At 40.6% G+C, this 21,840-nt stretch overlaps 3 protein-coding genes across 5 annotated transcripts in view; 2 read left to right on the top strand and 1 right to left on the bottom strand.

Moving 5' to 3' along the window:
- The first annotated feature begins 233 nt into the window (after positions 1-233).
- Positions 234-7,002, top strand: LOC135340000 (germ cell nuclear acidic protein-like). Its single transcript, XM_064536277.1, has 9 exons — positions 234-454; positions 3,099-3,888; positions 3,990-4,050; positions 4,100-4,353; positions 4,627-4,757; positions 5,586-5,712; positions 6,199-6,406; positions 6,607-6,666; positions 6,748-7,002. Exons 1-9 carry the CDS (start codon positions 362-364, stop codon positions 6,941-6,943), a joined length of 1,920 nt encoding a protein of 639 aa, XP_064392347.1. The 5' UTR covers positions 234-361; the 3' UTR covers positions 6,944-7,002.
- Positions 7,003-8,215: 1,213 nt separating this feature from the next.
- Positions 8,216-18,857, bottom strand: LOC135340004 (adipocyte plasma membrane-associated protein-like). Of its 2 annotated transcripts, none has more exons than XM_064536287.1 (7): positions 18,700-18,857; positions 15,113-15,202; positions 14,430-14,554; positions 14,242-14,349; positions 13,752-14,181; positions 10,421-10,601; positions 8,216-8,470 (listed from the first exon to the last, which is right to left on the bottom strand). In XM_064536287.1, exons 1-7 carry the CDS (start codon positions 18,795-18,797, stop codon positions 8,267-8,269), a joined length of 1,236 nt encoding a protein of 411 aa, XP_064392357.1. In that variant the 5' UTR covers positions 18,798-18,857; the 3' UTR covers positions 8,216-8,266. The 2 variants fall into 2 exon arrangements, with proteins under 2 accessions (XP_064392357.1, XP_064392356.1); XM_064536286.1 differs by having other exon boundaries at positions 18,691-18,852.
- A 69-nt stretch (positions 18,858-18,926) lies between these two features.
- Positions 18,927-21,840, top strand: part of LOC135340002 (synaptic vesicle 2-related protein-like) — a 52,587-nt gene continuing 49,673 nt past the window's right edge. The window contains exon 1 of one of the 2 annotated variants that reach the window (XM_064536282.1): positions 18,927-19,138. In XM_064536282.1, the coding sequence (XP_064392352.1) occupies positions 19,054-19,138 (85 nt within the window). In that variant the 5' untranslated portion in view covers positions 18,927-19,053. Of the gene's footprint in view, positions 19,153-21,840 lie in introns of both variants that reach the window. The other variant, XM_064536283.1, reaches the window with a different exon arrangement.

Here is a 21,840-nt window from a genome sequence, read left to right as displayed (position 1 = left end):
ATTACATTGTTTCTTGCTTAAAAGGTCAAAGGTTGCAATTAAATCCTGGATCTCCTCTCTCAAGCTGATTCCTCTGGAGCGCGATAGCTCAACCGATTTCTGTTGTGATTATAAAGAGGATCAAGCTATTGATGGTGCATAAACTCAGGGGCATGAGGGTATAAACTCATAAAACATAGTCATAGGGCCACGTGGTGTTTTAATTATAGTGACCTTTTGACACTGGCATTCCTCCTCTGGTGAGAGGGGCTGGGATAGAGGCTAAGCACTCAAAAAAGCGGCGCCTTCTTTCGAAATTTGAAAACTGACAGCCACTGCACTCGATCGACTTCGCTCCGGCTCTACAGACTCCAGATTAATTATGGCAGGCTTTATTCTGAAAAGGTTTCTCGAAGCTTGTGAGTCCCGAGGACTTCTGAAGGTCTTTAATAGTTCTTCCTCATTGGAAAATGAGGTAGAGATTAACTACCGTATTACTATAATTAGGCCACTGTTAGTTACATACTTGTTTCAGATCAACCTCCCTCCTTGGTTTAGACTTCAAGCTGTCACTGTTGCAGGCGAACCTGCAACAGTGACGGCTTGCGAGTCTACCTCGGTTTTACTCACCTCCTCAATTAAGTCATTATTGCTGATGTCAGCCATTATTTGAGGTCAAGGTCCTTTTTTTGCTGAAATTGTATTATTTTTCCATGTGCCATGTGCACCAAAAAGCCATTGCGAAAAAAAATTAAAAATAAAAAAATTAAATTATTTTTATGTTCAGACTCCGTCCTTTTGTGAATTTTCGTCAGTTAAAAAAACAGGATATGACGTCATCAAAATTAATAATGGGATAATGAGTAATGAAGACCTCGATCCCTCCCTCATCGGGGTTGAGCTAGATTCTCATCTGAAACAAGTATGCAACTAACAGTGGCCTTATGGTTAAATCTGTATTAAAGAAGAGAAGAGGGTCGAGTTACTGTGATAGCTCTACACAATTAACACTGTGCACAAAGTAACGTTTTCGAACGTGGTGTAGTACCGTAATTACAGCGCCACCATAATTTTAGCGCCATGTCAGCAGCATAATTTTTAGGTCCTAAAAAAGCACCAACCGTTGTTTTTTTTTGACGTTGTTAAAAAGGCTTGTTTGAGACATCTAGACAATCATCCTGCATCTTTGACTTCCTTCACTTCTAAACAGTTGTCTAACCCATAGCTACAGTCAATGAATGTTGTTTATAAGTCACTCAGCCCTCAACGGTGCAGTTAGCAAGTGAAACTGAGCCAGATCACGCCCATTTTCTCTACAAATTCTATACTAGCTGTTAAACATAGGCGCCAGCTTGGGCTGAACGCAATTTTTTGTGCTCTAAAGATGCGCGCCACTTAGAAGTGGAATTAATTTTTTTTGGCGCTGTAATTACAATTACGGTATTGTATATACTATTAATATACCAGACTTGTAAATGTTTAGTTGGGCGTGTTCCGGAAAGGCAAGCTAATTTCAGGAATTGTCTTTTATTGTTGCAGCCCAATCAGATCACAGCATTTCTAATGTAGTCGGTGTCACATCTGGTTATGCAACCCAAAGGTTGGACAGGGTCAAAGGTCACTAATGATGTGAGCGTTTTGTGCAGTAAATTTGCAAATGTGACTGCTTGTCACGCCCTGATTCTTGCTGCATCAAATTAGTTCCCTCCAGAAAAATTGTGCAGTTTCTAAAACAGGGTGACCTTTCACAAAGGTCGTTGTTCTGTCATGTCAGACCTTTAGAAAGTAGGAGCTACTGTACATAATGTAGAGCGAATGTATAGCTCAGCTATGTCTATCTAAGTATACTCTTGTTCCCAGCATAAAAAGGTGGCTAGAAAAGAGCTAGTAGGTTCAAGGAAACAACATGATGTAGTTTTTTGAAAATTTCAAAATTACTTCTAGCTCTTTGTTTTTGCTCTTAAAGCTTACCATACACGTACTGGAGAGCTACACGAAACGTTTTTTCGTTCCAGGCCAGGAAACTCTCACAAAACAAGAATATGTACTTAAAATGGCTAACCAGAGCGAATAAAAACAGCCTCTTGTGAGCTTTTAGTAACCTTTTTTCTTCATGTGGGCCTGCATTATCCTCGAGACCAGGCCGTTCATTGTCTGAAAGAACGCCTGGTCAAGTTCCAGTGTAAAACTTATCTAAAGTGTATTTGTGTTGAGTTTGACCTTCATAAAGTTGTCATACTTCAAAGTTTCATATACCATTGGATTCCTTGTTAAACAGTGCTTCTATCTATATGCTGTAGAGCTGGTAAGCTCCAACCAGCTAAAAGTTAGCATTTCCATGTACATGTAGAAGTCCCAGGCATACTGGAGTTTGCAGAATCTTTGCAACACATGAATAAAAGTGTTAAGCACTGTGGTTCCTTATATGGGAAATGCTCACACATTTAAGTAGTAAAACAGACCACAGTATGTACACAAAATCCATATAAGGAACGCGTAACGCTCTACGCTTTTACTGGTGTGTTGCAAAGATTCTGCAAACTCCAGTACTTGTCCACCACACAAAGCATAAATGAAGCCATAATTGACCACATAACTTCCGGGGTCAATCAACGCAAATAGACGTTAGCTGAGTCACATGATTGCGGTAACCGCTAACACAACAATACTAGCCTAGCTGCAGGTTACTGTAAGCATCATAATAAACGGGTAAGTATGGTTTGTTGCGGGCAATTATCGGTCCAATAAATTCCTGGCAGACAAGTTCTACATTGGAACTTGACTAGGCGTTCTTTCAGACAACGAACGGCCTGATGTCGAGGCTAGGTCTGCATATAGTTAAGCTACAGTAGACTGCAAGGTTGTAATTATAGGCTCCTTCACAGGTCTTGCGGCCTGGGATCGAGGCTAATTCGAGTCATAAAATGACTACTGCGTTTCAGCTGGACTTCCAGCTCTCTAGCTTCCAGCTCTCTAGCTGCTCAAGATCACTAGATTTAGCTCATGAATAATTAATGCAAACGGTTTGCCGTAACCTTAAATGAGTATTATTATACAGTAGATATTCTATTATCAAATTCTGATTTTACTTGCACTATTTTGCCCTACAATGTCTATAGTTAGAGATGATATGGGAGGATGTTTCTTGTTCAGCCAATACTGTACAAAAGTTGTCCTCACTTGATGCAAACTCACGATATACAAGTACATGTATTGGTGTGCCATCCATCGTTTCACTTCAGTCACCTCTACGTTTCTCATCTGCAAGCCAAGGTATAGCTGAGGATGTCAGTGAAGTTGCAGGGTACGAAAGTGTCATTGTTGGCACGTCAAGTTCATTGCACAAGTCTGAACCCGAGTTTAAATACCTGTTACACGATCTCAATGAAGAAGACTGTGAACCTGAGGCTATTATTTCGATTCCTGGTGATGCTGAGTATCAAATTGACAAGATACGTGTAAAGTGTCATACCGATTCAGCATTGATTCTACCGGAAGTATTTGATGTATCTACACCACGTAAGCTTGGAAGAGAAGAGGATTTTGTGTTACCTGGTAACCCACTTATTTGTAGCACACCGGCTGCTCAAAATGCAAGTGTGGAGGACATGAGTAACCACAGTAATGAAGCCAAAAACTTGGCTCTATATATTTTTTCTGAGAGTAGCGACAAAGACTGTGCTGGTTATTCTCGCACGAAGCACAGCAATGAATCTGACTATACATGTAATAATGAAGCTGAAATATCTGCTGGATATTCTCTCCCTACTATTGATCAATCAAACAGTGTTTCAAATTCAAATCCTCTTGTTACGTGTGCTGCAACTCAATTCGTTTTGCCACATGGGCGTCATGTGATTGAGATCCAGGAGAGCAGTGACAGTGACTCAGACGAACAACTTGAGCAATGTAAGTATTGAGTAAAAAATGTTGTGACATAAGTTTTGATTATCGTGCATAGGTATAATAATTATGTATTGAATAGTCTACTCAGTTCCTTTACACTTCAGTGTTTACCAATCTGAAAATTCGGAAAGAGCAAATGAGAGAAAAGTCAATTTCAAGGAAAAGGTATAGAATAGCCTGTAGATTGTATATGTATAATACATTTTTTGGGCAGTTTGAGCGTGTTTGTTGTGAGTGACTCAGAGCAGATAGAGATCAGTGATGAGGAGAAGGAGACAGGGCACACTCCTCTCACCTCTTCGTCAAAGACCACCTGCTGTCACATGCCTACATACAATACTCCCACCACTGGACTCGCGTTCTGCATATCACATGATGAGAACTTGTTTGGGGGTCAGAAGAAGGCTTTCACATGTGTCAAAAAGAGACAACCACTAGTTGAGAGAGAAAACTTCTTCTCTCCTTTAGGTATACAAGTACTATAATATTATTTATGTCATGAAATCCTCATCAAATTGTCTCACCTAACCTTTACATGCCTGAGTACATTACACCACCTACACCTGGTATGGAATTTGAACATTGGTAATATAGACCTGCATGCGTGCATGTATGCTCTACCTACATGTACATCTATAATAATTTATATGCCCCTTACTGTCCCTCTCCTCTACCAATCTTACTGCATGTCTATACGTATTCAGTTGTATGTACAAATCGATGCTATGTATCTCCGTGTAGTCCAGTCTGCGAGATCAGTTCCCTCTCATCCTTTGACTACCCCTTCCTCACACAAGAACTACCCACGCTTCAAGAACATCATGCTGAAAGAGCTCCTTGGAGTCTTCAATAGAACTGTGTTTGATAACAAGGTTTGTCTACTTACACATGTACAACGTACAGCCTGCATGTATAATTATGATTGTGGTTTGTCTGTACGTACAATATTAATCGAAATGTTGTGTGCCAGAATAAAGTTTTTTTTATTCGTGGTGAATTATTAATTTGGGATTGAAAAGCTCAGATAATCATGGTGATTAATAACGCACTTGTCAATCTAATGCCCCATCCCCCCCTACCAAGACCAATCACATGATCTAATACCCCTACCTTTGGGCATGCTATTTCGTCTAATCCCCTGGTAGCCCCTAGTACAACATGGGGGTTATGTGGGGATTAGACCTATATAGTACCTGTATCCGCACAGTGACACTATAGCTATTTCTTCATGGTTTCACTAGCGATAACATAATTATATATAAACATTGACAGCTATACTCCTATAGAGCTAGTGAAGTCAAGAAGACAGAGATTGCTCAGGATTAATAAAATTTTGCTCTCACTGTACTCAGCATGTGTTGGAAGGAGGAGTGTGGCAGACATCATGTGATCTTTAATTGACCTTTGACCCAATTAATGCATGCATCAGGTGATCTGTCTAAGTCCCCTAGGTAGGAGAGCAACTTCAAGTCTAATCCCCACTTATCCCCGGTAGGGGGGAGGTGGGGCATTACTTTGACAAGTGCATAATTGCATAGAATTTTGTCGTATATGTGTACAGGAGTGCTCATGATGTGCTAGCCTCAATTCCAGACAGCTAACTTTAACTGGGCTTGTAATTACATGTGGTGTACATATACATACGTATATCTCTAATATGTATATAAGGTGCGCATGTTACTATATACTCACTCCCAAAGCTAGTGGATGTTGAAGTCGTTTGGAGCAAGAAATTGCGAACTACTGCTGGTTTCTGTAAGTACAAGGGTCTCTACAACGCCAGGGCCGCCTCGATTGAGCTATCAACAAAAGTGCTGGATGATTTTGGTAAGTGCGTATCCTCTAATACCTATGCATGTCCGCTTGCCTGTTTGGAGACATTGTTCTCAGAGCCTGGGCATTTAAGGGACACACCAATTGCTTGATTGTTGGTCGAATTTTGACAAGTTTCGAACCATGCAGCTCCAGTCAACAAAATTAATTGTTCACGGTTTTAAGAGAAAATGTAGAGTGCTTTGTCAAGGATAACTTAATTGCATCAATAATTATTGCCAATCACTAATTATGGATAAACAAAATAATAAGCTATGTACACTGAAGGATAGCGCTAAATGGTTGAGGCACTTAACTTTTGTGGTACGTATACGTACTCCCTCTAAAAACATTTCAACTAGTACAGTATAAAATAATGTGTGCAATATTATGTACTGCATGCAATACAAAGAGGTGCTGTAGAAGTATTATAAGTTTATGCATGCAGCACCCCTGTGCATAAGCGCATGCACGTTGTATTGATCCTTACTTTGTTTTCAGACCGACTGAGAGATACTTTGATACATGAGTTGTGTCATGCTGCATGCTGGATAATTGATGGAAACAAGAGTGCATCTCATGGCCCAGTATGGCGAGCATGGGCGGACAAGGCCCTAGCACACCTCCCAAGACTCAATCCTGTCACACGCTGTCACAATTATGAGATCTCCTACAAGTACATCTACCAATGCCTCAGATGTGACTTTAAGTAGGTGCTATAATAATTATGTTCAGTATGCACGTCACTGTCTGCCCAACTTTTACCGGTACATGTACATGACTGTCACTGTACAGTCTGTATTGGTAATGTTAAAGTAATATATCTCTGTGCAAAGTTGTCGAGTGTAGTATGTACATTTTGCTCTGTGATAATAATTATATCACACACTAATGTGCTTATAATTGTAGAACTGGACGACACTCAAAGTCTTTGAACTTGATTACAGCTAGATGTCCACACTGTGAAAGGTGTGTTGCACGTTTCGCCTATTGTTCAATCTCTTATAATAATGTATAGTAGAGTAATGACTTGTCACGCCTTTCCTGTAGTGAAATGGAGTTGGAGCCTCGCCTGAAGAGTGATGGGACGCCATTCGCAGAGAAAAAGCTCACCAGATATGCTCAGTTTGTGAAAGATAACTATAGCACAGTGAAGGTGGCATCTCCTACTGCAACACATTTCGAAGTTATGAAAAAGATAAATACTCTTTACCACCAGGTTAAGGAAAAACCTGTGAAGATGTGACGATGTATGCATATAATTCGATGGGCATTAGCAACATTACTGGATGTTTGTTTCAATAATTAGTGTATAGAAGAATGAGGGTGGCAGATTTTAGTGGCTGTGCTGGATCACATGATCTCCAGCCAATCTTATCTATACACCTGCATGCTGCAAAAGAACAGAATTCAGATGTGGGCGAATGAATGTGCATGCAATGCTAGCACTATGCATTCTTCGCCCAATGAATTAAATTCTGCTAGCTGTGTATACTAGATAGATACGGTATAGCAGGTATTATTTCAAGGGTATAGCCTTTCTGCAGCATGCATGCGATATTAAATTCGTGGGTTATAAATGTTCGCAGTACATGGTACAGGCTTAATCAGCGACCCTATACCTGCTATATAATTATATAGTACTGTAGTGAGTTGCATGCCCTCTCTTCTTTTGTGGCAGGCGCTAAAGCTAGCTAGGCTATAATTATAGCCTCAATTCCAGGCTGATTAAAATACGTATTTTAATTCGCTCACTTGACTCCTTTAGAACACACCTACTGATTGACTCGGGTGAACTCTCGGTTGTACGTGATGCACTCGGCTGCGCCTCGACACACAGATTAAAACACTTTATCTTGGCTATATATATGTATATAGGTGTGTTGTAATACTTAATGTCTGTACAATATGTGCTCCTGGTACAAGAGATCGTTATAATTATTATTAAGTTTCAGGAACTTGTTGGCTAGATAGCTGATCAAAGCAGAGATATGGGTACCGAAAGAGGTAGCTGGAGCAGCCCCATTAACCATAAATGGTATATATCAAGGGTTATAAAGAGAAGAGGGTAGCAGAATTTAACAGCAAGTTCATTAATTGTGTTATTATTATTGGCCAGGGCATTACGCCATCCAGTGCATGTTGCACGAGGGCGGCTGCTTGTTGCCCCTATGACGTCAAACTCCTAGCTCTGATTGGTCAAGTTTTTTCTATAAATTAAATAGACCTGTTTTGAGTTGCCGAACTTTCATAGTTAGTTTTGCTTATAAGTGTAAAACACTGCATTTACAATGGAGTGCAACCTGCCAGAACACTGGATTGCTTTGATCTGCCCACTCACTGGGCAACAAATAGCAGACCATAGTATACATGAAACTACAAGTCTAATGAACCTACCACCTCTCCTCGCAAACAGTCCTAATCGGAGGTTCCACCGTAGTCTCACCCATGTAATAGCTAGCCTCCTTCGCAGGCCTTCCTTTCTCACAAGAAAAAAAGAAGGAAATGACAAAGAAAGTTGCACACGTAATGACATTAACAAGCTTATCATAAAGATAAATAAAAAATATCACAGTTGTAAATTCAATAGGAAGGGAGCTGAATAGGAACCAATGAGTAGTTTATCGCCCAAGTCAAGAACATGAGAAGTAGCCCGAGTGACATCGCCACCATAATCATGAAGGCTTTGAACTATAGTACCATTAGCAGAGAGTTCCAGTATCATACTATGCTGGGGCAGTACCATCTCCAGTAGCGTAACCATGAACAGCCACTGTATTAAGCAAAAATATAAGTGAAACCTATATAATTATAGCAAAATATAATAATTTTATTTGTACCACGATGTGCTCTGACACTAAGCAATATCCATCGAAACTCAGGATACTACAAATCCAAATACCCTACGGTACCATTGGCTCACCCTGAAGCCCACCCTCAACCCTTTAAGGACTCTCTATTTTTAAAGAACACTACCAAGACAAACCTGTGGAAAGCACAAAAATGTGCGGGTTGTCTGGTAAATGTAGTTTGTCAATTGCAAGTCTAGCCTCGATCCCAGGCCGCACTTCCCACTTCACTTAGGGAAGTGGGCCTGGTATCGACTGCTTGCACATGCGCTAATATCCCCCCGGTATCTGGGGGCTTTGGATAATATCGTATATGCTCATTAAAACTATGACATCACAACGAACGGAAGTGGATTGAAGGAAGTAGATATTTGAAGGTTTCTAGCCTATCGGATAGCATTCTCTGATAGCTACCCTTAGCCTGCTATGTTAACAAAAGACTCACAGCCTGCAACAGTGGATGACGATCGTCCGAACGGAGTGAAAGCTGACAAGAGCCTATATGGACAGGCCACGCCCATTTAACACTAACTTTGGTGAACGTCTACTATACTACTGCTACTATCAGAAGAAAATAGCTGTACAACAAACCTACGCAACTCTGTCTCTAGCTAGCTAGCTACATGTATATAGCTCTGTGTATGACTTTTAGGATATTTTCTCTGATGAATCCAGTATTATAGGAAATTTTACGGGAAAAATATCCAATAATTTGGCGCATGCGCAAGCAGTCGATAGCAGGCCTTCTTTTCTATGAAGGCTGGTGAAGGAGGCTAGTGCAAGTCATGCACACAAATGTGCACAGTGCATGCATGGCAGGGATCAAAGAGTGTTTACTACTACTCAGTTGTAAACTATGGTGAGCCTTTTGTTTCAAAATGGCGATACAAAATACCATGTGTTGGTGTCCCAAACTGGAAGGATAAATTGACTCGATGTGTTAATTTTATCAACTCGATTTTATCGACTTTATCTGGTAGGGATCGACTCGATGTGTTTTATCAACTCGATTTTATCGACTTCATCTGGTAAGAATCGACTCGATTCTAGGTCACTGGGGGAAAAGGGGAGTTTCGAGGGCGGCCTGATATGGCTGTACTAGTGTGCATCCATAGATTGAGTAGTTAACAAATCTACATGGTGCATGAGACTCTTGAGGCCACAGGCACGCCTACCAGCAGCTCAGAGTAGCTCAGATGGGGACCTTCTGAGCCTGAGATCACACAGTGCAGCTACTTGGTATGTTTCATGAACTCAAGTAGACAAGCATTTAGTGATTTAATTACTGTGATCCAGCACAAGTAAGCTGCTGTGACCTTCTGCAGGCGTGCCTGGAAGGTCAGCTACTCTGACCTGCTGTAGGCCTGCCTGTGGCCTCAAGAGTCTCAGTGTCTTGTCTGAACCTGGCGCCTTTGTTGCAAGAGTACAGCCATAGCGAGCCTCGATATCAAGCTGCCCTAGAAACTCGCCTTTCCCCCCAGCGGCCTGGAATCGAGTCGATCCTCTCACCAGAAGAAATCGAGTTGATAAAACACATCGAGTCGATCCTTACCAGATGAAGTCGATAAAATCAAGTTGATATAACACATCGAGTCGATCCCTACCAGATAAAATCGAGTTGATAAAACAAATCGAGTCGATTTTTGGGAAACCAACACATGGTATTTTGTATCGCCATTTTGAAACAAAAGGCTCACCATAGTATAAACGGACGGGTTGGATAATAGCTTCTAATTGCAATAGTGTATTCCCTCGGGGAATATATACATAGAACTGCCTTCGGTAGTACAAATCCAATACACCCTTGATATCCATGGTACAGCATATACGCCTTTCCCTTGGTACAACTATTACATGTACCATTTGTAATGTACCTTGGAAAGAAATTTCCGGAAAATGGGTGTCCTGGCCATGAATTCCAAGGCAGATGTACGTACGGCAGCAATTCCTACCCAATAACCACCGGTAGAACTTGGTGAGATATTGTCAGGTAGACCTGGTAGATTATCAACAAACATCTCAGTTTCACCAGCATGATTTCCCATCAAGTGGTACCTGAAGTTGTGTTGCCAGTAAAATAATTATCGTAGATTAATTTGCATGAGCCACTGCCTATATCTATCCTATAATTATACAAATTGCCGACAGAACATGTAAACCACGAGCACAGCATAGAACACATCCTATTGTTGTCTTACAAGTAACATGAATTATCCACCAATCACAATATAATTGCAGTACCCTCTGAGATCAAAAGAGGACAGTGCACCCAGGGTTCATCTAGTGGGTAGGGGGGAAGCCCTGAATTTGAAGTTAACCCCCCCCCACAAAACGTACCCCCCAGAAAATGATACCCATGCACATACGAAACAGACCTTTGAGAGATCTACCTGTGCATAATATATAATAATAACCTTGCGCGCACAAAATTATACCCTCCAAACGTATTGCAAGCCATGCCCCTTAACGGAAAGAAGGGTCTGGAGTTGTCCCAGTGGAATTTAATTTAGATTAGCTATCCATACACCAATATGTGGGTGTGGTTTAAGATATGAGTGGGTGGACGATAACGTTTCAGAAATCTACAATCTGATTGTGATTGGTAGTGCCAACACTGGCACAGAGAACAACTCCTTCTTTCTGCATGTGAAGCCAGGGGCATGGTTTGCAAGACTAGGGGGTGGTAGTATACGTTTTGGAGGTTACGATTTAAAATGAAACTATACCAAAAATTTTGGTATTGTTTCTGCATGGGAGTCTGTTTTTGTGCACAGATGTGATTTTATGGAGGTCTGTTTTTGTGTGTGCGCAGGTATGATTTCCTCGAGGGTAATGATTTTGATAAGGCTGAGGGTCAGGAGGGTTGTCACTTGTCAGTGTTCAGTTTAGCAGTCATTGAACAGGCATTAGTGTTGGGAGTGAGTGTTGAGTGCTTTGAGCGGAATATTGCACATGTAAAAGTGTACTGCACCACCATTTAAGCCTGTTCAGGCTCTTGTAAGTCGTTTTTGCTTCAAAACGGTTGTCACTTTTCTAGCGGTGCATGTTTCCTCTTTTGACATGATATAATTATACACTGGAGCATGATAGAAAGCAAGCACACGCTGTTATCCTTAAAACTATCCATTTTCAAAACAGGTTGCTGGTTATCAACGTTTTTCTTGTCTTTTTTTCTTGTCTGTTCTCTACAAAATCTTTAAGTCTGGCTCTCCTGGTGTTCTAGAGTCTTCTTTATTTGCCTTTTAGCCGTTTTCTTTCTTCTTCAACTGGGAGAAACTCAATTTTGTTGCTACGCATCCTTCTGGTTGATAAAGCAACCGCATATTGCGCATGCGCAGATTCAATCTGCATTTTGGTTGCTAAGCATTATCCCATGGATACTGACAGGAGTGTATGAAGAGTATCCAACTGTATATAGCAGTTGTAGTGTAAACCAGGTTACGGTACAAGTATGTCATACTACGTCACTATCAGACCGCATCTTAAGTGGGTGCGTAGGTGTAGTGGTTAATTAGTTAAAAATGATATCAGACCATTGGTTTGGACCTCCAGCCCACATTTACACAACTACAAGTCAGTGACTACAAGCAGGAGCTAGTGTATGAAGAGGAGTATGCGACTCCCACGCACATTCCATTCTACATCCCGAACTGATTCCGTCACTAACACTTGTAGTTGTGTAAACTGTTAGCCATGAATAAAATTAAATGTGGGCTGGAGGTACAAACCATGTGTGATGCTGATATCATTTTTAACTAATTAACCACTACAACTATGCATCCACTTAAGATGAGGTCTCGTAGTGACGTGGTATGACATACTCATACTGGAACCTGGTTTACACTACAACTGCTACAGTTGGATACTCCTCTTCATACACTCCTGCTACAAGTGTTAGTGAGGATTCAGCCAAGAGATGTAGAATGGAATGTGCGTGGGAGTCGCATACTCCTCGCATACTCCTCTTAATTCATACACTGATGATTATTACTCGTCCGTGCACTAGTAACTGTCACTTGTGCCTTGCAGGCACTCGTGCAGTTACTAGCACAGACTCGTGATAATCTTCAGTATCCATAGGATAATATCATAGTATGCTCAGTAAAACAACAACGTCACAACGAATGGAAGTGGATTGAAGGAAATAGATAGAAAGTTCGATTGAAGGTTTCTAGCCCATTTGAGAAAGAGCTGATAGCTACCCGTAGCCTGCTATGCTAACAAAAGACGCAACAGTGTGGATGATAATTGTCTGAACGGAGTGAAAGCTGACACTAGCCTAATGGACAGGCCATGCCCATCAAAATTAATACTAACTTTGGTGAAAGTCTACTACGTAACCGTATACCTTCTAACTTATCGGACACTTCTAATTACTGTTTTTACATTCATAGACGGCAAGTAAGACTTAGCATGCTGCAGTTAGATATAGCTAGTGCAACTATTCAGGCGCATACTGCTCTATTAAACTTAGCTAGCTCGCATGCAGCTGCTAATTATTGCAGATACTTCACCATGCTCTGTTCCAATGATACCTGGACAATTTCCAAAATAATCATTTTTTGCTGTCCGATAAAATTAATTAGAACATCGGTATACTACTGCTGACTCTACCAGAAAGAAAACAGCTGTACAGCTCTGTCTCTAGCTATATAGCACTGTGTATGACTATTAATAATAATTATAATTATACATTCTTTATCAGGATCTTTCTCTGATAATATATAGGGGAAAAATGTTCAATAATTTGGCACGTGTGCAAGCAGTCAGTAGCAGGCCTTCTCTTCAGGGAGGCTAGTGAAGGAGGCTAGTACTGCCTACGATGTGCAATATGTAACTAGATCTACGTGACGCATTAGCATGTTGTACGGTATAATTATTGAGGGGGCCGTACTTCAGAAAGCCGTAATAGCGAGAGTCTACTGTGGTTTTGTATGTAGTGCACTAACTTGTTAGATAATTTTAGTTGTGTCTTGCATGTCTGACAATGTTTATTTGTGCGATACTGTTTTCAAATTTAAGCACCATATGATTTTGAAGAAAGAGCTGCACAAAAGGAGGGCATATTTTCGGGTGAGTACAGTAAGACTTTATGCAACATTTTGTCAGCATAATCTACCAACCCCTCCCCTATATGCAGATAGTCAGCCAGGTACCTAATGTAAATACTTAATTGGTACTGCTATTGTAACTGCAAAAACTCACTTAAAAATCCTAGCTCTTGTAGTTTCAACTACCAGCACACTGCTCTCATCAAAACTGAGACAAATACCATTAGAAAAGTAAAGTTCATCAAGAAGCACACCGTATGAATCATCCAACAAATTATAGTATAACAATCGACCATTGGCCTTTCCTTCAAGCACTTCATATCTATTCTCAGCTCGTGTGTATTTGCATGAGCTCTGACTGATGATAATAGTGTCATTTCTCAGAACAACCAAATCATTCAGAAAAATAATTGGGCTACCGCTGACTTCAGATCCAGATCGCAATAAAACCTTCAGTTCAGTTGTTTTTGTATTGTAACTGACCAAACCAATACTACTATCAGCAATGTACAAAAGGTGTTTAAGACGGTGGTGGAACTGCATACCCAAAGGCCTTCCACATTGATTCTCAGTCTTTTCAGAGCCTATTTGCAAATTAACATGATACATTCTCCTGAATATAATAATTATTATCGTAGGCTTACCACAGTCCACTTGACGATGATTTCCTGTCCATGTTACATTGTAGAAGGACGATAGGTCTTTACTGAGTCGAATAAGGCGGCCATCTGCCAGGCCAGTATAAACACTGCCTATGATTGAATAGAGATTATATATTCCACACAACAACATCGTTCATCTCTTACAGTAAAAATAATTGTAAATGCTTTACCTTCATTATCAAGTGTTAGTGCTTCAGGACCCACAATTTCGTTCTCAAACAGTCTTTCGGATTTCTTCAATCGATCATTGACAGAAAGGCAGCCAGAAAAAATGGGACAATCTTCTGTCGAGAAACTATAACAATTATTATTATTAAGTACATACAATAATGAAAGCACAGCGGGTGATAATTATGATACCTCGGTGGATGTGTTAAATCTATACCTGAAACTACTAGCTTTGCTAATACATACATGATGAACATTTTTTGCATTAATTTTGCTGCATGTAGGCCTAATCACGGGGAAACTCAAAGAGTGAGAAATGATTGAACCATGATTGTTGCTTCCAAACTACAATTAATGGCTGCTGCATCAGTTCAGTATAGAGCATTGCAGCTATCTTCTCACTCTTGCAGCTAAGTGTTCTAGTGCAGACTTAATTACTAAGTAGAGTAGCTGCTATGCACTCTTCTTAAAAGGCTGCAATGGCATTCCAATTAAGCAAAACTTCGAGAACAAAGCATTATTTTGCGAATACGTGACTATAGAAAACTCTTAGTTGATCTGCAGCTGCCGCATCCCAGATACAGGGCTATAGCTCGCTTGTGCATGCGCACACCGAGGCATCAATCAAAAATTATATGAGGTTGCTCATAATTATAATTATGTAATGGATATTCAGCTAACATACTGAAAGGGTCTTGGCTCTATAGGAGCTGGAAGGATGAACAAAAGAACCAGAACAGCCAAGATGTGTAGAATCATACAGTTTGCACAGCAACTGGAGATTGAAAAAAAAATTTATAACGAATTATGACTGGACAACTTCTAGCAGCTGTACACTACGGTGGCCCAGAGAGTTCACTTGTAGTTGTTACTTCAAACATGTACAAGTAGTTGCTACTTCGCAGTAGCTACTTGATAGTTCAAAGGAATTAATTGTTTCTCTGAGCTAGATAGTGCTTTATCATTCAATTAATGAACACACCAGAAAAGGCATACATATTTGAATCTAAAGATAAAGACACAGATTATTGTTGTCCTAGGCCAGCTAGATATATACAGAACAAGTTGGTTGGCAGAATTTAAAAGTTGAAGTGCAGTCAACATGACCACTAATTGCATTAGTCTTCTGCCAACCAGCTTAAAATCCTTTGTATAGGTGTAACGCATTTTAGCATTTTAAGATTATGGGTCAAATTTTTGAGGCCATGAAAAAGATTAGAGGCAGTTGCATACAAGATTAATAGGCATTAGACAGCACTAACGTGCGTCCGCAATAATTATGTAGGGCTTCCCCCATCAATGAATTATTAAGGTAGCTTATACCATAGATATAAAGGGATAGGAAACGGAGCACGTGCGCACAATCACTTCTGTGTATTACCAAAAGTTGATCTGTGTTTCGCCTCTAGACACCCCGCCAACCCAGCGGGAAATGTTATTACTATCATACACAGCCCCCCACTGGGACTCTTAGTCCTGTGCTGAGCATCCACGCCTACTGTGCATCATATAGAAGTCTTGTGTATCTTACCAAGAGCTTGAAAGCTTTCAAAGGCAGTTTTTTAGTGTTGTATTATCGTTTCAGCTCTATTTAGTGGCTTTGTGTACCTTCTACATGGAGAGGCTGTGACTACAGCCCAAAATATTAATGATTCCCTCTTTTAGGTTGGTAAGTAATGTTCATTTTTACCCGAGGCGCGCGTGGGCGGCCACGGGTATAGTAGTCGTTTGGTTTGTCTGTTTGTTTGTCTGTTTGTCATTTCAGGGTCTGCTTACCTGGCTGCCACAGCTGCGTTTATAGCATGGATAGCCTTCACACAATAAGTTATTAGTTTTAACAATATAGTAGATTTCGATGTTGTCGAATAAAAGCGAGCATAAACTAAGAAGCTTGAACTTGCACGTTGGTAGCTAGCTAGATCCATAGATTGAAGAGTTAGAGGGATAGGAAACGGAGTGGTGCACGTGATGATTTTACATTGAATCTGCAGTGGAGCCTTGAAAATTATCCGTGTTACGCCTTATGAACGAGGCTATTAAGCACATTTTGCCGGGTAACTCCCAAAGCTGTGTTTCCTCGAGACATCATCTCTTTTAGCAATTTATAACACGCCTAGTCCATGAGCCACGTGTAGTACTTGCTAATGACTGACCACACCCAGTAAAAAGAGACTTTCCAATAAAGTTATATGTTCCCAAGGCTGTTTTAGAGCTATTGGAACATGTAACGTGTAAGCGTGCTGGTTATGACTACTACAATAGGTATAGACCTTGAAATATAAGTGAGTTGCACGGACTAAGCACAGTTACTTATGCACTGGGTGTAGAAATAGATATTGTTATGATGGCAACCGCAGCGTAGCGCGGATGTTACTCGAGATACCAACCGTTTCCTATCCCTTTAACTCTTCAATCTATGCTAGATCTAACTACACGTGGCCTTTATTCGAGGTACCCTCCGTATTTACAGCTGAAGTGATCCTGTACCAAAAATAGTGGAAAAGGGTCACTACAATAGAAAGCTAGAATTGTGACTTGTTTATTGCTCTGTTAGCTGACTCCAGGATCTAGGATCCCAGGAGTCATATATCATACTTCTCTGAGACTCCAGGCATCTTTGCTGTGATCCTTGTCCACTGTTCATGCCTCATGTACCACTAAAACTCTGTTCTTACAGCATGCCTCTAGTCTGGTTTAGTTTTATTGCTCCTGAGTTGCTGTGCTAGACAGCTCAGTCATACATCACTACATGCACTGCATTATATCACTCTACTGGTTTCTCTACAATCATGTCACCAGCCGAGGGTTTGCACTTTAGTGCTCTAGTTGTCTTAGTAAGCTGGTTTTGAAAAGCAGACATTTTGTGTACCCATTTAGAAAGTCATATATATCAATGATTGAATGTCGGTAAATGTATCTTTGTATTCATTGATAGTTTGTTCATCGTATCGGCACAGTAATTTACGACAGAACTTTGCTACATTTCTATAATTCTCTATCATGTCTGTGACTGTACTGGAATACTCAACGGTATGGTACAGACAGAGCTCCTCTCATGAATTTGCCTGTCCAAGCTGCTTTTTACTGCTTGGAGGGGTCTCACTAACTATTGCTGCTACCTTGTTGTGACTGTTCCACTAGCCATTGCTAATACATGGAGCTCAGTAGCTAGTTTATAGCCTAGTACTAGCTAAAAGCATGGGCTGGAGGAAATAAAAAAGAAAACACGCGGATCGTCAATGCTATTTACGTAGCGTTTCCCATCCCTCTCCCTTCTTATATCTATGCTTATACATGTACATGTAGAGAAACAGGTTTTGCAATAATTCATAAAGAGGGCACCAGTCGTCGCAAAGTATAAGGTATATCACCACACATTACGAATACTGTGCTAATTGCATTACAAGCAGCTTGCCAGTCTCCAGAGCACAGTGAAGGGAGTGGTTTCCAGTTGTAAGCTGTCGCTACTTTTAATTGCCCAAGCTCGAGGGTAGTTGGGCGTGGTTTGACTGTCCCTGTCGGGTTGCAAGCCTATCTGGGATTTGTTCTAGCGCCAAGTCTATGCTGTGGTCTACACGTCATCAAGTCGGTTAACACCCACTTGAGAATAACAATATTCATAGCAGTGTTACATAATGCAGCAGGACAAATCCCAGATAAGCTTGCGACCCGACCTCCCATCAGGGACGGTCGGGCCACGCCCAACTAGCTCGAGGTTGCACGTATTTGGAGGGTCGCCTTAATTAATTATTAATACGCACTCATGAGTTCACCTAGTCTCATGAATCAGCCGCCGTTCCTTTGGAACACCGTCTGAGCACTCTTGTCATCGTTTTATGTGCCAAGACGGAATTCCGTCTTGACCAATCAGATTGCAGAAGAAGTTCAGTCAGGTGATGAACTTGGAGGCAGCAAAGAACTGCACTTTACTCAACGCATTTGGATAATCATTATGCATGCATTAGGCATGGTAAACACTTCGTACATAGAAGCTGCTGCGAAGCATAAGCAAGCCGGCCAAGCAGGGGTCCTTGGGCAAGATTTAGCACCACAAGCAAAACACAAATAGAGAGAGATGCCTTCGCTTGAAGATTTGTACATTTATATTAACACTATTATTAGCAAATACGTGTGGGCGTAAGATCACGAATTTAATTACATTCCATTGGTTTTGTGAGCAATCAACATTCCATTTTGAATTGACTTCATGACAAGAGTGCTCAGACGGTGGAACGGAGGCTAATTCATGAGACTAGAGTTCACCTTGCTGACCAAAATGACTTATAATCAGATTTCACTTCTTGAAGATCCGTGGATTTAATAGAACTACTTATCAATGGTTTTCTTCTCTTTATCTTATCCATATCCATTCTTGACTAGAACTCATACTCGACGGTACTTGAACCTTGACCCTACTTTTCTTTCCTAGCCTCGAGGTAGTTGGGCGTGGCGGCATGCGCAGACAATGTATACTGAATCGAGGCTAGGCGCAGTTCACTAATAATTATTTTTGCTGACTCAGGAATAGAATATGACTGGTTTGTAAATACACAAATCTGGTCCATTCAGAGATATATAGAGTAACCTCTGGTCCATTAAAGTAAACCATCGCACTTTCGTTTATCTATGGATGAGGCAGAGGTTGTGGAAGAAATCGAACTTGTTGACAGGCGTCACAGTGCTAGTCCAGTTTCGGAAAAAGTCAAGAAATGTACGTTTATTTCAGTGAGTCGAAGTTCCTACATTAAGTACATGAAGTAATTGTCTGAATTGTTTATTATGATGACATTTTGATGGCAGAGCATTAATTTTGTACCGTATACAGTTAGAGGCCCCCAAAAAATATGTTTCGTTTGCGTAGCACTCTTGCGTTTGGTTTGATTCCGTTGCACGCAAGCTTGCACCGTAGGTGTAAAGGAAAAGAATTAGAAACGCATTACGTGATACGTCTCGATTCCAGGCCCTTCCTTGCAGCGTGAAATCAAGGCTATCAGAGAGATGAGTACCTCATACTAGACATTGTGGACAGTCTAGTAAGGATGGATATTGGTTAAAGGTGTCCATATCAGCAAAAAGCTAGATCTACATCATAAACACGACAAAAATGTTGACTCTTTATACGACAGTAATAAAGTGGATTCGCACAGAATAGCAAAAAACTATAGTGTACACGAGTAAACACTTATAATTATGCATAGAGCTAGAGGTTGCTAAGTATCTTAATTATGTTGATTTCATGTCTTCCTAGATGCATGCTTTCATTTTGCGGAGAGGGAGAAAGATCTGGTTGAGGAGGACATGATGTAAAAATTGTTAAATCAAGAGTAGATGTCCCGATCACTCCAAAGTCATTTGCGCCTTTTGTTAGCATGAGTACTACAATAATTATAATTATACAGTATAATACTCTCCTTAATCTGGCCACCCTTGGGACAGTGCAACTTGGCCGGAATAGCGAGGTGGCCGCATTTCAGAAAGTAGCCGCGGCTTAAAATGACCCTGCCTCGAATCTAATTCCTAATTTTGTGGTTCTGTTTCGAGTATTCATTTATGCCTCTATTTCTAATTGTATCTGTCAAACCACATCCAAAATGTCATCCAGCCGTAATAAACACATTAAAAACCTAGTTTGGGGCAGTCAGTACTGACTGGCCAGTATACGGAGTAGCGAGTGGCCGCATTTCAGGGCGTGTTTTGTGCAGTAAACATCTAGTTAGCAATCCGTACCAAATCAAATGGCCGGTGTATCGAGGTGGCCGTGCTTCAGAGAGCCAAAATAGCGAGAGTCTATTGCATGTAAAACAAAAAATGAGGAGAAATTATAATATTATATAGCTTACACAAATCGGTAGACAAGAATTTTACTGACCAGACTGTACGTGTAACTCACTAATCCAAGGTTTATGCTATTATATCACCTTATGCTCCATTATGTCAGAACAAGACTAACCTTACCATGCAATCCAGAAGATCTTCTATTGAGCAATAATTATAGCTCATATACCGTATTTACTTGATTAAACGCCCTCCTTGAATAAACGCCCATCTCGTTTAAACGCCCAGGGTAAAAGCTCTGTCTTTGTCAATAAACGCCCATGCATGGGGCGTGGTACTGTGAGTGGAGCTGAAATAGCACGTGGAACCCAGTTGCAAGCGTGGCAGCATAGACTTTTTTATGATGCATCGATGGCAAAGAGAGAGATACCGACACAGAGGGCACTCCTATGACTTAAATTTAAGCTGAGAAATAGATTTAAGCTGAGACAGCAGCCCAAGAAGAGCACAATAACTGCTGCTGTGCAAGAGTTTTGGAGGAGACATAACAATAAACACCCTCTTGGATTAAACATCCTCCTCGTTTAGACGCCCCCTCTAAAGACTTCGATCTTAATCAAGTAAATACGGTATGTACAATTCAACCCTAACTGTCAAGGTAGAAAAACACTTTTTTGGTACAATACACCACTAGTACTAGCATTGGAAAGCTTGTACTAGCTCACTTGATAGGCTTGAACTTGGAAAGAATGATGTTAAGGTCTAAAAATACAGCTTGTAACTTAATGACTTCTTGACTATAGACTAAACAGTAAGTTCGCAGTAGAATTGCACCACCCAGGAAACATTGGTGCACGTATGCGTTTCCAATCCATTATACTGCTTTGACTTACTGCTAATTGGATTCGTAGCGATTGCTACATGCTGATGCGTGGAAGCTTACCCCAGTTTTAATTTTCGTGTTTTCTGTCTTCCCTAGAAAAACGTAAAATTTTGCACCTCACAATAATATCCCGCTATACGGTACAATAACATATAGTAGACCATAGGAGTACGTGACGTACATGTACAATAAATGCAGTGAATACTAATGTATGACTCAGCTGGCTAGCACAGCAACTAAACTAAGCTAAAGGCAAGAGGAAATGTTTGAGAGAGAGTTTTAGTGGTGAATATGAGCTTTTTCTGTGGACAGGATCACAGCAAAGAAGCCTGGAGTCTTAGAAGTATGGCATGGCTATCCTTGTGCAGGATCCCAGAGTCAGCAAAGAAGCCTTCCAAAACAACAAAATACCGTATAGCTGGTTATTTTCGAGGTTTTCTAGGATTGACCTCGAACCTCGAAAATTGTTTTACTTCTGGGTTGAAATACCTTTCTACTGTACCTTGAAAAAAGTTAGTGTGAGCAATCTGCGAAAATGTATAGTGCCTCGAAAATAATCTGCTACATGTATATATGGTAGTAATTAAGTAGGGGTTGGTAGATTATGCTTGAGATATTACCAGGAGTGCATGCACTCCTGATATTACCTAAATATATAATAATTATATGCTATTCTTTTATGCTCAAAATGCCTATCAAATCGCCTATTATTCCCACATTATTCCTCCAATTAAGCACAACATGTAGACCCCATA

This window comes from Halichondria panicea, chromosome 8 (genome assembly GCF_963675165.1).
Source record: "Halichondria panicea chromosome 8, odHalPani1.1, whole genome shotgun sequence".
NCBI classification, from domain to species: Eukaryota; Metazoa; Porifera; class Demospongiae; order Suberitida; family Halichondriidae; genus Halichondria; species Halichondria panicea.
Note: the sequence above shows the minus strand (reverse complement) of the source record. Positions and strands in the feature narration are given on the sequence as shown.